This window comes from Hydra viridissima, unplaced genomic scaffold, assembly GCF_058129835.1.
Source record: "Hydra viridissima isolate aposymbiotic clone 2 unplaced genomic scaffold, HvirCarnegie_v1 scaffold_13, whole genome shotgun sequence".
NCBI classification, from domain to species: Eukaryota; Metazoa; Cnidaria; class Hydrozoa; order Anthoathecata; family Hydridae; genus Hydra; species Hydra viridissima.
In genome coordinates, this window is record NW_028324312.1 from 9,258,416 (window position 1) to 9,276,061 (window position 17,646).

The 17,646-nt window shown below is 29.2% G+C and overlaps 1 protein-coding gene across 12 annotated transcripts; it reads right to left on the bottom strand.

Annotated features, from left to right (window-relative positions):
• Window positions 1-5,686: 5,686 nt before the first annotated feature.
• On the bottom strand, window positions 5,687-17,160 carry LOC145186795 (mannan-binding lectin serine protease 2-like). 12 transcript variants are annotated; one of them, XM_090070370.1, is made up of 11 exons: window positions 17,037-17,160; window positions 13,502-13,617; window positions 12,344-12,844; window positions 11,780-11,922; window positions 11,457-11,655; window positions 11,108-11,284; window positions 10,667-10,858; window positions 10,398-10,562; window positions 10,074-10,186; window positions 7,299-7,426; window positions 5,687-6,505 (listed from the first exon to the last, which is right to left on the bottom strand). In XM_090070370.1, exons 2-11 carry the CDS (start codon window positions 13,572-13,574, stop codon window positions 6,031-6,033), a joined length of 2,166 nt encoding a protein of 721 aa, XP_089926496.1. In that variant the 5' UTR covers window positions 13,575-13,617; window positions 17,037-17,160; the 3' UTR covers window positions 5,687-6,030. The 12 variants fall into 12 exon arrangements, 10 of the variants coding, with proteins under 10 accessions (XP_089926496.1, XP_089926498.1, XP_089926499.1 ...); XM_090070372.1 differs by having other exon boundaries at window positions 13,502-13,614; window positions 17,037-17,134; XM_090070373.1 differs by lacking the exon at window positions 17,037-17,160 and adding an exon at window positions 14,132-15,131 and having other exon boundaries at window positions 13,502-13,614.
• Window positions 17,161-17,646: the final 486 nt, after the last annotated feature.

Below are 17,646 nucleotides of genomic sequence, written 5' to 3' on the forward strand. Positions count from 1 at the left end.
GTTTTTAAAATCTATGCTGCTTATTTTAAACTACCTAAGAAATATAATGTAACGTCGGGTTAGCAAGAATGCTAAAAAAAACTTTTTTTAACAAGACTTGGGAAGAAGTCATGCGGACACCATTTTTGTTCAATTTTGGATTGCAAAATGCTTATTTAAAATTTAGCAAATTGATGATGCCGCAAAAATCTTTATAAATGTTGAAAAAAAATACAAAAATAGATTTTAGGAGAAAAACATCAGAACACAATTATGACTAAATACTGGACTGCAAGGTGCGCATTTGAAAAAAATAATGTCATTTATGCAGAAGAAATGTTAAGAAATATAGAGTTTATGCAGAAAGAAGTAAGTGGGAAAAAACATCAGGATACTATAATGACAAAATACTGGATTGCAATGTGCTCATTTGAAAGAAAACAGTTCGATAGCTCAGAGCAAATGTTGAAAGTTTTTGAACAGAAAAACTAAGGAGAGAAACCATGAAAATATGCTAAATACTAGATACTGGATTGCAAGATGCTTAATTAAAAAAGTAAAAATCGATAATACTGAAATACTGTTGAGAAAGGTGGGGAGAATGCAAGAAGCACTTTGGAGAAAAGCACGAAGAAACGATAATGACAAAATACTGGATTGCTAATTGCCATTTAAAAAAGAGCAGTTCGATGATGCAGAAAAATTTTAGAGAGATGTAGAAAACGCACAAAAAGGATTGGATTGTGCTTATTTAAAAAGCGACAATTCGATAAATTAGCACTATTGTTGAAAGAAATCGAAAATATGCAAAAAAAAAATTTTAGGCTAGAATAATGAAGAATAACAAAGTACTTGTGAGTGAAATAAAAAGTACCAGTGAGTTGCAAAGTGTTTTTCAAAAAAGAACAGTTTGTAAAAGCTGAAGAAGTTCGGAAAGAAAACGCGCAAAAAGTGGTTTTAGCGGAAAAACATAAACATTTACTAAAAACTGAATATTGGATTGCTTTGTGCTTATCTAAAAATCAACAATTCCATGAAGCAGAGATGGTGAGGAGAGATTTGGAAAAGACGCAAATTGAGGTTTTAGGGGAGGAACATGTGAATTCACAAGATACCAAATACTGGATTTAGAGCGTGTTTAGTTGAGAAACAAAAAATATGGCTGTGGTTGAAATATGACGTAATGTAATATATATATATATGTATATATATATATTCTAAAAATATTTTTAAAATATAATTTGACGCTAATCCTAACTTAAGTCACGCTGAATAAAATGTATATTTATAATTATGTTCAATTTATTACTTTTGTATTAAAGCTATACTTATTACTTATAGTATTTTTTCTAAAATTGAATCACGAGAGCTTCCCATAAATAAGTAAACCTTTAAATGTATGCCTATTTAAAAACAATATTGGATGCTGCAATACAAAAACTGGATCTCATGTTGCCGAATGCTAAAGGGTGATATTTTCGCTGGTATCTTTTTGGCAACACTGGTTTGGCAGATCACGCGTGCATCGTTTCTTGTGTGATTGTCAAACTTGTTCAGTTTGGTCTATAATTTAACCATGAATTGACTTAAGAAAGAACAACGCTTGCAAATTATTGAATTTTACTATCAAAATTCATGCTCGGTTAAGAGAGTGCATCGCGCACTTCTTCCAATTTATGGGCAGTTTGATTGGCCTACTGAGGGAGCTATTCGGAAGCTTGTGACTAAATTTCGAATCCAGTTTACATTATTGGACATTAAATCACCTGCACGCATACGTAGAGTGACGACCGAAGAAAATATTGCGGCTTGTTCTACCAGTGTTAGTGATGACCGTGAAATGTCGATTCGCCGCCGTTCGCAGCAATTGGGCCTCTGTTACTCCACTACATGGAAAATTTGCAAAAGGATTTGAGTGTAAAACCTTATAAGATACAGCTGGTGCAAGAATTGAAGCCACACGACCTCCCACAACGTTTAGCCTTTGGTGAATGGGCGCTGGCAAAGTTGGAGGAAGATCCAAATTTTTATCGAAAAGTTGTGTTCAACGACGAAGCTCATTTCTGGTTGAATGGATACGTTAACAAGGAAAATTGCCGAATCTGGAGTGAAGACCAGCCAGAAGCATTGCAAGAGCTACCAATGCATCCCGAAAAAGTCACTGTTTGGTGTGGAATATGGGCCGGTGGCATCATCGGGCCGTACTTCTTTAAAGACGATAATTGCCGAAACGTTACTGTGAATGGCGAGCGCTACCGTGCGATGATTACAAACTTTTTTTTCCCTAAAATGGAAGAGCTGAACTTGGCTGAAATGTGGTTTCAACCAGACGGTGCCACATGCCACACAGCACACAAAACAATGCCCCAATTAAGAGGCGAGTCTGGTGAACAGTTTATCTCACGTTTGGGGCCCGTCAATTGGCCGCCCAGATCGTGTGATTTAAAGCCTTTGGACTATTTCTTGTGGGGCCACGTTAAGGCTAATGTCTACGGGGATAAACCAGTAACAATTGACGCACTGGAAGCCAATATTGAAGCATTTATTCGTGAGATACCGGCAGATATGTTGGAGAGAGCGTGCCCAAATTGGCTCTTGCGCATGGGCCATCTAAAGCAGAGCCGCGGCCAACATTTACATAAAACAATCTTTAAACATTAAATTACATCGACCGATCTATCGACTCAAATAAAGATTTCATCAATTTTTTCATATTATTTTGTTTTTTTTTTGAAAATCAAATCCTATACCTCTTAAAAAAATCACCCTTTGTAATAGCAGTAAAAATTCCATTTGTGGATTGTCGAGGTCGAGGATTTGAAAATGGCGCAAATATACTTAGAAAGTAAGTCTTCTCATGAAAAGCTCAGCAGCTATGTTCTTTCCTTATGAGTGCTTCACCTTGAATTGAATGGTGTTTCATGCTATACAAATGCTAAAAAATTCTGAGGCTTTCCAAACAGTTAAATATATATTATGCAAATTCATGGCGTACTCAAGCGGATTACTTATCCCATGTGCATTTTGAATTATACTAAAATATTTCACAGAATTGAACTTTCTCAAATCATTCTGATAACTAAAATTCCAGATTCGAATTTGATTTTTTGCATAGAGGTGCGCGGTAAAATCTTTGTCACAGTTGTTATTATGACAAAGGTTTAAATCAAATTACTAACCGACAACTCGGTGCAACCAAACCAACTCTAATAACTCGGTGCAACCAAACTCTTAAAGCTCATTAAACAACTATTGACATTGAAGTAAACAACATGATTGATATGCGAGCTCAAAGTCCTTTAAGATGTGTGGCGAAGCCCTTCTTGGCTAGAATTCCAAAAACAGCAGAGATAAGCTTTAAATATTCATTTAAGCAGAACCATAAACAATTCCATAATCACTTAGTCAGAGAGGTTGTACCACATTTTAGTCTTTCAGTTAAAGCTTAGAGGAAATTGATAACAAACAAGCTGTTTTCCATTCTATTATTGATTAAGTTCAATAAAAACTCACTTAAGGCCAAATTTTTTATTTTTTTATAGCAGAACACACGCTGATTTCAAGAAGCTAACGCGTTTCTTACAATTTAAATAAATTCTTATAACAACTTTGGTAAATATGGACAGAAAGGTACATTGCACCTCAACCAAAATCCTAATAATTCAAAAAATCAAAAACAATCCACAATCCTAGCCATAGATTTTAAGATAAGTTTCTCAGTTAGAATGATTCTGATAGCTCTAAAGGCACAAAAAATTTATCAAATAAGAAGTCGGAAAAGAAAAACGACTTTGCGAAGAGATAAACTAAAATGGATTTTTTTAACTCCAGAAACACCATTAAAAAAATTTTTTAAATAATTGTAACGTCAAGTACGACTAGAGAAGATTTGGTAAAAATTTACAGGCGCCAACACCGAAACGTGAGAAGAATCGGCTGAAGCATGTCTATATTACCAAACTATGCATTTTTTAAATGTGTTCTGTTTTTTCTTTCCATCTGTGTAGCACTTTTCTAAGTAATCTTAATTGTACCAAGTTCTGATATTGTTTCAGTTGATATACATTAAATATTTTTCAGCTGGTTTACCGGAGTGATTTATATAAATTTACATTTGCTGTATGGCCTTTATTATTGATCAACGGGAAGTTTAAATGCTAACAAAAAATATCTCGAAAAAGTTTAGCTAAGTTCTACACACACACACACACACACACACACACACACACACACACACACACACACACACACACACACACACACACACACACACACACACACACACACACACACACACACACACCGACACACACACAATTTGTAAAAAATGCATACAACTTTACATCTATTTAATAAGAAATTGGGGTTTGTATTATTGAGAAGCTTTAGGAATCTTGAAAAATTGACAAAATTTTTTAAAATACTATTTTTAAACAAATAATAGAATAAGAAAAAATTTACGCAAAAGATCTGCAAAGAAGACAGTAAAAAAGTTGCAGAGTAGAGAACTCTAATATATGTACGGGATTTGCAAATATTCTTAAGAAGTAACGAAGAAGTAATAACCATAATGAAGAGCAGCCTCTAAGATTTAACTTTGCAAATAATTTATTGATTAATAAAACAAAATGATAAATTGATGTAAAAATTACATTTCAAAATTATAGTGAATTTACGTATCAGTCTAATTACAGCATAACACGGTTTTTTTTAATAAGGATCTTACACCAAATGTTGTATATAATCGTTGCATATGTTGTATATACTCGTTTTATATGTTGTATATAATAATTTTACTCCCTTTAAAAATTTTTAACCTAGACGAACATATAATACATAGATCCTACATTACCTTAATTTAAGCAACTTCAAGATGCTATCGAGTGTTTACACATGATTCGCGTAAATATTGCGTTTTATTGTCTTATGAGATAACTTGTTATGACCAATTGATACACGATTTTTTTGCACAATGAAGCAAATTAAATTATTAATTCTATTGTTTTTTACATTTTTTGTCGGACGGTTAGATAAAAACCGAATACTTTTGCGAGTACTTGACTCCTGAACCTCGCTTTAAGTTACTTATTTTGATCCTGCTGTTTACTTTTTCTTAAAGTCTTCTTCGTCTGAAGCTGATTTCTTGCTTTTCAATACAATTCCTTTTATAAAAATATTAAACCAGATCATCAAAAAATTTTTGTAAAATCTAGTACCTGAATTATAAGAACAATGATCATGGAATATAATTCAATGGATGCTTCGCAAAAATAAGGACTAAATTCAATGGATGCTACGTAACTAGGAACATGATTTATTGGATGCTACGAAAACTTGGAAAATTCATTATTTCCGGCAAAAACCGGGATTATCGACTTGCATGGTCATTGCTCCAATTTTCTGATTGCTTTTCGGACAGCAAATGAAAGTTATTCTAACATTACTTAAATTCATTATGTTTTAAAAATTTTCTAGAAGTCTTCAAGTGTATAATAAAGCCAAATAGTTGTCCTTGATTCAATTGAAAAAACTCCGTTCCGTTAAATCAAATTAGACGAAATGAGATGATAAAAACAGATACAGATCAAATAGAAAAGCTCTTCAAAAACACGTGGTGAGTGATGAATTAAAAAAAACACGTGAGTCGGGATGAATTAAAAAAGCTTCTGTTTACAAAAAAAAAAAAAAGAAAGAAAGACAGCGAAAGTGTTACAACGATTGATAAACATTTATTTAAGAATATTTAAAACTACATACAAAATATCAACAATAAATAATTTCTCTCAAATAAAAATACATATGTGCATTTCTTATATTTGTTCCAAGAAAATACTGGCAAAGCGAGACCAGCTTTAAACAGAATTGACAATAAGAGAACTTTAACCAATCGAAGTAGAGTCGTCAAAGTATCATCAAGTACATATCGTATCGCCTTAGCCTCACCATTGTCTCTAACAAAAAATTTTAACAAAAAAAACCTTTGTTAACGCTGAGTTGAGAATGGTTAGTACATGCTACTACTCAGATAAGGGGTACAACCGTTTCATTTTGTTAACTCTTAGTTTCCGGTGGAACAAACTCAGTATCCGGATATTTTAGATTAAGCTTAGTTCTTGATTGGATCCAATTAACATAGCGATGTACTTGTGAGTAAATGCTAAACGTTGTCATCGTTTCTTTGCATTCTAGCAGTTTATCACTACTCCAAGTTAGGATCCCTCCCAGGTACCATTTTTTTGATTCCTCGTGGTAAGCCACCAGTCCACTACCTGGTAATATTTTACACAAATCACTGTTTCCCTGTGGTAGTTCTTTGACACATATTAGATCAGCAGGCATAAGTTTTTCTCTACCATCGCTTGTTTTGTACCTGTTTGTATGTAAGTCTTTATGTAATTTATCGTAATGATGCTTACATATTGTCTTTTGTTCAATTTCAAGACAGCGATCAGTTTTTTTGTCAGTCTTTTCGTGTTGCCAACCAATCGATACCACTTTTTTTTTCGCACGAAACAAATGACGATGTCTATGTATTAATGATAATTGATAATTAATAACAACAACAACAACAACAATAATAAAATTAAAAATAATAATAAAAATAATAAGTAATCAATAATAACAACACTAACAACAATAATAATAATAATAATAGCAATAATAATAATAAAAATAATAATAATAATAATAAAAACAATAATAATAATAAAAACAATAATGATAATAATAATAATAATAATAATAATAATAATAATAATATAATAATAATAATAATAATAATAATATAATAATAATAATAATAATAATAATAATAATAATAATAATAATAACAATAATAATAATGAAATTGATAATAATATTAGTAATAATAATAATAATAATAATAATAATAATAATAATAATAATAATAATAATAATAATAATAATTACAATAATAATAATAATTACAATAATAATAATAATAATAATAATAATAATAATAATAATAATAATAATAATAATAATAATAATAATAATAATAATAATAATAATAATAATAATAATGATAAAAATAATAATAATAATAATAATAATTACAATAATAATAATAATTACAATAATAATAATAATAATAATAATAATAATAATAATAATAATAATAATAATAATAATAATAATAATAATAATAATAATAATAATAATAGTAATAATAATATCATTGTTATGTTTTTTTAATTATTTTCATCATAGTATTTGAATATTTCTATTAAAAAAAAAAGCTAAGTATTTTTTAGGGAAAAAAAAAAAGTTGCCATTTAAACCTCCATTAATGTACTTACGTCTTTTCGCTCGGCAAACATATTGGCTGAATATCGCCAGACATAACCACTTCAGAAGATAACCGAACTAAAGCAACATCACTATGAATACCATAATCAAACTTCTGGCTGACACGAATTTCTTTCACCTAATACAAAAAGGATTAATGAAAAATCAAATGATTACAAAATTAACTTTAAAAACAAATGCACACCTACACAAACATTTTAGTGAAAATACAGCAAAATCACACCATTAACATTATCAAGTTCTCAAATACAAGATGTTATCAAATGTTTATTTTTACATTAGTATTTAAACGATAATGTGGATGTCTTTAAACAATAATGTGGATGGTTTTTAGTTCCCAAAAAGTGACATTTAAAAGAGATTTTTATTGATGCTAAAAAAAAAGTCATTATTAACGAAGAAAACAATTCAAAAAAAGCATCAGATCACACATTTTGTCGACATATTTTGTCAACACATTTTGTCGACACATTTTTGTCAACTTTATAAACAAGTTTTTTTTACATGACTTGAAGGGTTCTAGAGGAGTTCAAAAACTTAAATCTTACAGCATACTGCACAAAACAAACAGAAAACCAAAAACCTTTTTACAGATACTTCAGCCACCAAAGGCTTTTTATTTATTTCATTTATAAGAAATACAGGAGGCCATTAGGATTAATTATATATTGTAACAACTAATATTTCTGTTTCAAAACAAAGATTTGAAGAAAATAAAGATTTAGCAATTATTTACACAATAATCAGAGAAAAAAATGCAAGAAAAAATAAACAAGATGATGGAGATTGTAACAAACCTTGGTAGTAATTTTTTTATGAGAGAAAAAAAAATTCTTTTCATGGAGTGTTTTACTAATAAAACTCATTTAAAAAGCTTATTTTGCAAATTCAATTGAAGAATATTACTAATGTAGAGCATGCTAAATGATGTTGTGCTTTCTTTTCTATGAACCACACTAGTGGTATTCAAAGGTGTCTTGAAACTGGTAGAGATATTCATAGAAACTCTCAGAAACAGCTCATTGGAATGAATTTCTTCGGCTGGAACATTTTAATTTTTTGAACATTTTTCCTTTATTTTAACATTCAAGAAAATTGTTTAAATTGCAACAATAAAACAAAAAAAGCTGAAAGACTTAAGTTATTAGAGAAATCTTAGCAGTAGAGCCATCCTAACAAAAAAAAACAACCTTTAAACAATAAACTGAAAAATTCTATACAAAAATGGAGTAAACAATTTACAGTGTGAACAGCCAACACCCACAAGTTTGTAGCTGATATGTTTCTTGCTTTAACAAGATCAGAGAAAGATTATTGCAGATGGATTCTTCTTTATCAGTCAGTTTACAATATTAATATCAAAATAATAATAATAATAATAATAATAATAATAATAATAATAATAATAATAATAATAATAATAATAATAATAATAATAATAATAATAATAATAATAATAATAATAATAATGATAACAATAATGATAATAATAGTAATAATAATAAACATCAGTCTTTTTAAAATAGCATTTAATAACTGATAAAAACGGAATCAATCAGCTATCAAATCAAAATCAATCTTAAAAAGATATGATCATGTGAAAAAAATATAACTATTGTATAACTTGAATAATATACTCAAATAATATACTTAGAGAAAGTAAAAAATTAAGTTGCTTATAAGGTTTTGCTTCTTAAGACTGAAGTGGCATATTGTGCTAACATAACTGAATAGTGTTCTAAATGTCATAGAATGAGAAGACAGTGGGATTTCTATACAAGAAATCTATTTGTTACAATATATGTCAAAAGGAATATCAATTTTTTGCCTACAAATTACATTGGTTTCAGTTTTTGGGCAGAATCACACTTCATTGTTAAATCATAATACACATTTAATCCAATAGTAGCATAATACAAAGTAGGTGGAGTAATTGAAAAGTAGAAGTGGCTTCATTATTATTCGCATATTCATTCATTATTCACATAAAGTTATTTTAGAGGGTGTGAATCATAAATTTGGTGGACCAAAATTGTTTAAATAAACACTGATACTATCAAAGCTAAACTATCACATATAATTAACATTGAGTACTTCTTTGGTGAATTTGCTGGCCAATATCAAAGTTGAATAAAAAATTAAAATGGCCACCATCAATTAGATTAATCTATCACCAATTAACCAACTTTGTTACAAGGCATGGTAATAATGAAGTAACAGATATGAGTATTTCAATTTAACATCCAGCCAAATAAAAACTTGAAGAATCATATTTGATGCATTGTTAAAAAGCAACTCTAAGATAAAATAGAAGCTCCATAGCAAAATCTAGCAGTAGAGGTGAGTTTAATAAAGGATACGGATAATACAATATTGACTTCTGAAAGAATCCTTGAGTATTTACATCAAGAGCATTGAAGGACAGGCTTGGTTAACATGGTGCTGCATATCTCAATTAATTTGGAACCATATCATGAACACATAATTCCACTACTTTAAAATACTTAGGTAAACAAGGTAGAAGTAAAAAATACAGAGATAAAATAAAAACTCATGAGATAAAAGAGAAAGGATTTCATCAAAATCTCCCATCAATTTTCGAACAGCTAAGAACAAATATTTTAGATTTTTAACACTAGATAAAAATGACAGGAGGTTAATTAGCAGGTTTTCATGACAAATTACAAGAAAGATAATAAATGATTGCAACTAGTTTTTTTGACATGGAATAACCCTCTTTGTCTTATATATAAAAATCAGCTCACTGTGCGGGTTTGAGACACATGACCAGCAGCATTCCATTCATTTGCGCCTATCACAACGACAAGATTTCCACGATCTCCATTTCTTTCAGGTGCATATGCAACACAATGGGAAGCTATTAACAAAGTGAAGAAGATGAATAGAACTCATGCTTAAAAACATGTAATAGTCTAGCAATGATTCATGTATATTGATGTATTACTTCATTATTAATCTGAATTTTAAAAGATAATAATCAATTTTGAATGGAAAACAAATCATATTTCAAGTCATAAAGTCTGAATGGAATTAAATTCATAAGGTCTTTGACTAAATAGAGAATTTACCTGTCAATATCCATTCCTTACTAATCAGAATTCCAGCACACTTAAGTTTGTCCCCATCCTTGATTGCAACAAGCCAGGGTTGAGAGTACTGTATACTAGGTACTCTGTGAATACCCCCTTTACAACTTTCAAGCTCCAAATTTCTCTGGACTGTTTTGCCACATGCTGTCAAAAAAAGTAAGTTTAATTTTAAATGGGTTTGGTGAAAATTTTGATTTTAAAATAACTTAACAAAAATAACATTTATCTGAAGTAAATATAAAAGATACTTTTGACACAATAAGCACCAACACCAGCCCAACTATTGTTCCCAACACATGTAATGGTTTTTGATCCAAACAAATCATGAAATGAATCACAGTGAACATTTAATTTGTGGCCATAGTAATATGGGGTAATTCCTAAAGGATCTGTAATATACCCTTCATCTGGAACTACTTCAGGGTCAGTACATGTGATGCCTACAATTCAAAATTGATTGACAATAGATAAATTTGAAAAAATAAAAATAAAAAAATTATCAAACTTATAAAGCCTTAAAAATGATTACACAAAAATAACCATCAAACTAGATGAGATAAAATACAGATGAGATAAAATACTAGATGAGATAAAATAATAAAATATATAATATATAATAAATAATAAAAACTAGATGAGATAAAATAAAATATCCATAAAAGTGATTATCATAATAATACACCACCTACGCGTGCAGTTTCCAAGATATCCTGACCAAGTACCATCTGACATGCAAGTACGCTTGAGTGAACCAGTGTACATGTAGCCTTCATAACATGAAAAAGAAACGCTTTCCTTGTAAGAAAAATTTGATGGACCTCTCATGAACCCATTAGGAATAGCATTAAGTGGCGGACATTTTATTGCTAATAAAAAAAAACAACAACAAAAAGGCTTATTTAAAATGATATAAAGTGTATATTAATCTTATTATCACATCTATGTATAGAAATACTTAGACAAGTAAATATGATTTGAAAAAAACTGAAAAAAACCTAAGGTTTAAGATAAAAAATGACAAACAAAATCTATATATACCTTCTAGCTTATATTCTGCTTTAAAACCTGTCAATGCAAGAGACTTATCACTTTTAAACTCCACAATCAACCAGTTAGAGTAAGAGATAAAGTTTTCAGGTTTTGTTTTTCCACAAAAAGGTCCTTTTTTTTCCTTTTCGTCTTCAATCAATAGATAATCATATGGACATAATGACTCATGATGGTCTTCAATTTTAAACTTAAAAAAATAAAATAAAAAACTTGTTATGTATTATAATAATGTAATAATTGTATATTCATTTCTATATTTAAATTAACTAACTTTAAGTTAACTTAGATGGATTAATTTTAAACTAACTTACATCAATGAACTTAAGATGTACAAAGTACCCTTTCTCAGCAGTAATGTGGTATTCACAACTTGCAAATGGTGGATAAGGTTGAGGGTATTCTGGGCTTGTTATTACTCCTTCCATTTGATTTTGAATTATATTTTGACATGACACTAAAAATACATTTATTACACCTAAAAACCTGTGTAAGGGCTTACTATTTACCTTAAAGGTCAATATATGTATATAACCTTGTTATGTTCAAAAATAGCACAAAACCTCACTAGATAAATAGCTTTTTTCAAAAATAGCCCTATGATAATTTAACTTGTATACATTTGAAGAACAGGAGAAAAATTAACAATTACATTTAAGGTTTTGATCATCTGTTTTTCTATTGTTTGTAATTATTTTTTTCAAAATTTTCTCATGGTCAAGACTCTTTTTTTTTTTAAATATCTGAAACTTTATTTAAAACACAAAATATTGGACTATTAATAGGCTTAAAAATAGATTTATAAAAAAACAAAATTTACTGCTGTTTTTTCTCATGGAGTATTCATTTGCATACTAAATTAAAAAAAAAATTCATACCTACGCAATCCCGCTCATTATCATGCAGTGTGTAACCCATTCTACAGGAACAATAGAAGCCACCTATAAAATTGTGGCAAATTTGAGAGCATCCTCCATTATTCAAAAGACATTCATTAATATCCAGTGCTGCAAAGTGAGCTTCGAATCCAAACACCTTTATCTCATTAGAAAAATCTGTATGTAAAAATACCTCAAGTGAATTATCTAATGAATATATTGGTTCTTTTGGAGGTGCAGTAACATATGTCAGGGGCTTTTCTGTTCTTTTTCCACAGTATTTTCCTATTGTCCCATTGGTAGCTTTGACCTTTACATAATCATATGAACAATCATCGGTCCATTCTAATTCAAATTCGGTGAAATTTAATTGCAGCCGATATCCGTTAGGAACCGTAATATTCCAAGTACAGCTTAACTTGTTAGGGTACATTTTAGGATAATTTGGAGTGTGAAATTTTCCATAGAAACCTCTTAAGTCAGATCCACATCTTGAATTATCTAAATAAATTCATGCCACAGTTTTATAAGTCGAGTAAAAGTTAGGGCCATGTTGCAATATTTCTAGGAGGATTGAATTGATACTCCCTGAAAGATGTGAGCACACCTTGTTTTACATATTAAAGCCATATCAATTTTTTTTTTTACAGAAAAAATATCAGTTTGAGATTACTTTTACGGATATGTTGCTGCAGAAAAATAACAACAAAAAAAAATGGTATAGAATAACATAATTTGCTGGAACATAAAATATTTTAAAAAGAGTAAAGAAATATAACAGCAACGAAGCTTTTTTATTTCAAACAGTATAATAAATCATAAAATCATCGTGCATTAAAATATTATATTGTAGACAAAGATCATTTAGCAATCGTTGTTTTTGAAATTGGTTAAACAACATAATTCAAAACCACATTTGCATAAATTAAAACGTCAAAACAATTTTTTTTCGTGCCACGATTACTAACTTTGAAGCGAGCGTGAGAATTTTAAAGCCGAATAATAAGTTAGGTTTCTTCGGAAAATTTTTTTGGCCAATCGTTTTTTTGGGGTTCATGCAATTGAGGTTTTGGTTTACGTGATTGCTATAAATTTCTAAGTTCTTTTTTCAGAACATCATAATATATTACAGAAAAAAATAGAAAATTTATTTCTTACCATTGTTCACTTCAGATAAAACGATTTGGAGGAGAGCGCTAAGCAATGTTGTTGACAGAGAAGAAAGGTGCATGACCTTGATTCAGTTTATTGACTTTATAAAAATGTTTCTTCTTCTAAAAATTTATAATATTAGGCGTGTCTGATTTTTCAATATTATAACTTATCATTATAAACAATATTAAAATTAATATTAAAATTTTATTATATTAAACCTTATTAGATGGCGTTGAAATATATTTGAGTAAAAACAAATCAATAATACCATTGTACCAGCAAACGCGCGTTAACACGACATCCGTTTCACGGGTTAAAATTAATTACGACTCTTCTATATTAATATGAAAAGCGTTTATTTTGCGGACCAAGTTATTGAAGACAATTTTTTAAAGAAAGTCTTAAAATTATTTTTTGTTTTCTTAACATCAACTTTTATTGATAAATATTGAACTTAAGTATCTGTTTTATAATACGAAATAACATATTACTACAGATTTACACAAAACCATTAAGTAAACATAATAAAACGTGTGGGTGTTTTTGATAGGAATATAAGAAACGAATAAAACATTTTTACGCCACGAGATATTTAAGGTTAAGTTCTTATCAAATATAAACAAATGCACTTACTTGCCTGAAATGGATGCGAAAGTTCCTAAACTTGTAATGTTTTTTTTTTGTTAAGTTAAAAAATAAATTCGACTTATAAACTTAGAGCAAAGGAAGGTTGATGTTTTGCCACACGCTATAACGGAAATGTCATTAAAAAAGGTTCTAGCATATGGCATTTTGCCAAAAGATACACGAGGAACTGACAAATACAATTTTCATCCTTGCTATCCCACACGACGTTTAGCCAAAATATAATAACATAAAAGCCAAAATAAAGTTTATGGATAAAAGGAGTTTCTGAAACTTTGCCATAGTAAACTGAAATATAATGATTTAAAAATTTAAAATCAAAAGTTAACTCATGATACTCTGAGTACTATACTGTTCCGTCACAATTTTTCCGAACTAAGAAATTCGAATTCAGGACGTTATTTTACTAATTGTTTATCAAGGCTTTTCGCAATTTCGAATAGTAATAATGAAAGTTTATAAGATGATACTGCCCCTACTTCTTATTTGAACATAGATAAAATAGTAGTTAAACATGTCAAAAACAAGTATATTTACTAAATTTTTCATGAATTTGAAGATATAAATTCTAACCTCGCGTGCTAACAGAGAATTTTTACCATTTTCTGCCTCTAACAAAAATAATTAGTAAAATATGTTTTTAAAAAGATAGGTCAATTGCTAGTGTATTATATTTTTAAAGAATAAGCCGTTACACCATGACAGTTTTTTTTCTTATTCGGTCAAAGCTCTTTGCTTTGACTGAAACCATGAAAGAGCACTTTTCTGTTGCCATCTAAAAAAGCTTTACTGTAATCTTTGAAAATAAGCTTTGCTGAAGCCATGAAAAGAAGTGAATTTTTTGTCGAATGAAAACTTTAACAATATAAATCTTTAACAATGTCTTGAGAAATTAACACAACTTATAAAAGTAAATTGCCATCGATTTGCGTAAAATACCTCACTCTTTAAGCGCGAAACTGTATCGTTTTTTCATTCATGAAAACGCAAATAGTTCAACAAGACAAAATACGTTTTATTTATTTAATGATATCACAAAGAGCAAATATTTATCTAGCCATTAAATTATTTGTTTATTGACTTCGGTTCACTAAATTAAATGTGAATGTCAAGTTATGTGATTTGCGAAGAAATTCTTTTAGATTTGATCGTCGCGTAAAAATCTTTATTTTAAAAGCAAAAAGCAAAGACACAAACGACTTGAAATTTCTTCATGAATTAATGTGCATCAATTTTCGGGTGCAAATTACTAAAGTGATCCGATTAAATTTAAAACAAAGCGTGAAATTCAATATGCGAAGAGTAACAGTTTCTCCATTCTTGTTAGTAGAAATTTGCCCAAAGAAAAACTGTAAGTTTTTGAAACACAGCCCTAAACTTTCACTTTCAGATTAGGCTCACAAAATGGAAGAAAAGGCAAATTAAGATGCATGATAGTAGACAACAGTACAACAAACGTCTATTTGCAGATAATTAAATTTAATAAGACATTTTTTAGGTAAAATGAGCATCTGTAATTTCAATTAATTAGATGCAACAGACAGAAAATTTAATGTTCGTACGTATACATGCGCGTGTGTTAACATATATATATAATAAATATATATATATATATATATATATATATATATATATATACATATATATATATATATATATATATATATATATATATATATATATATATATATACATATACATATATATATATATACATATATATATATATATATATATATATATATATATATATATATATATATATATATATATATATATAATATACATATACATATACATATACACACGCATTAAACATTTTAGAGTAATGTACAAAAAATGCCTAATTTAATTGTATTTAAAATGAACTACTTAGGTCAAATTCACACGCGGAGTTAATGAGAAAAAAAAAAGCGAATTAATTTTCTAAGCTACAAAGAATTACTTTCATTCTTCTTGCATTGTTATCTGGTAATAAGCATTATAAGTGAGCGATATTGTTAGTACGATATTGGTACATGACAGCGGTCATCCGTGCATCGCTCTTGTTGCTTCTGCAAATTAGATTATCTACGCGGAGTGTTTCATTCATTATTGTACTAGTTTCATTTTCGTATTTTCTTTTTTTTGATTTTTAGAAAAACAAAAGGATTTGATAATTTATTTAAACATTTGGCCCACGAAAATTTGTTTCCTTGGCAAAAAGAAAGCCGAGTCGTTTTAATGCCACCCAAGCGCGGCTGAGCAAAGAGCTTTAGCACCAGCCGTTCGTCTGTCGTGTTGCGCAAAGAAACAAAAACATAAAATGACCTATTTTTGTATGCAAACAAAAACGAGTTTTGAGAATTTTAAAATAATCGAGACTATTTTAAAGTCTTATTTGCTTTTTGTAAAATTAATTGTTGCTACAAAATAGGTTTGAAAGAAATATCGTATGATTTTAAAACAGTTGTACTCTTCGCACAAACGCTTCATATTTCAAAGAAAAGAAAAATTACTGCGCGAAAAACATCAAATAAAACAAGAACAAGTTTTTGAAAGAATTTCCTAAATCTCTTGAATTTTTTCTTCTTTGCCGTAACAAATTGATTTTCAATTTAAAACTCTGCGTAAGCGATCAAATCTCTAACAAATTAATTATTCGTACTCAAATTAATTATTCGTACTCACGCAATAAAAGTTTAACAACGCGTTAATGCAAGAACACAGCGTGTATATCAAGATTAATTAAATACCTATCCGACGTTGAGGTTTTAACAACGTCTGTATGTATTTTTAACGTTTAGGTTCCAGATGTAATAGGTACAAGGTTATTAGAAGCTCTCTAAGTTTACAACCTTCGCAAAGAAGCTGATGTAAAAGCATAAAAAAAATCTTTTTCACACTTACTAACCTTAATTTTAAACCGTTTAAAAACGAAGTATCAAAGTGACAAAATAACCAGCTCTAAAAACTAAAGGTTTTAATGACAAATTCTAAAGTCTAAAAGTTTTAACGTAATATATAGCAGAGTTTGGTAACAAAAGAATTTGTCGGAATTAGTAATTGTTCAATTGCAATACAGATAACATCAAAAATTTGTAAATATATTGATAATATCTAGGCTAGCGATTGTTCAAAGTTGAATTACCTAAACTAAACTTTCATAAAGGAAGTTTATCATTCGACTGAGAAATACGAATTTTTCCGGTTTAAGATTCGTCATCCGCAAGTCTCGCATGTTATTTAAGGATGACGCAAAAAATTGGCTCTTTTATTCATTTGCTTTTTAGCCACTCAAAAAAACATCATATTCCAGTGGGGTGATATTGTCTATTCATTAATTTGGCAGATTTCACTTATATTTCTGATGATGACATGGTAGATTTACTAGGGGTGCTTCCATTTTAAAGACGTAAGTCTCTTTATTCGACAACAAAATAAAATTTAAAAACTCCAATTACGAGCAGGAAGTCGTCAACAAATAAAACAGAATTTAAAAAATATTTTTATGCTCTGAGATG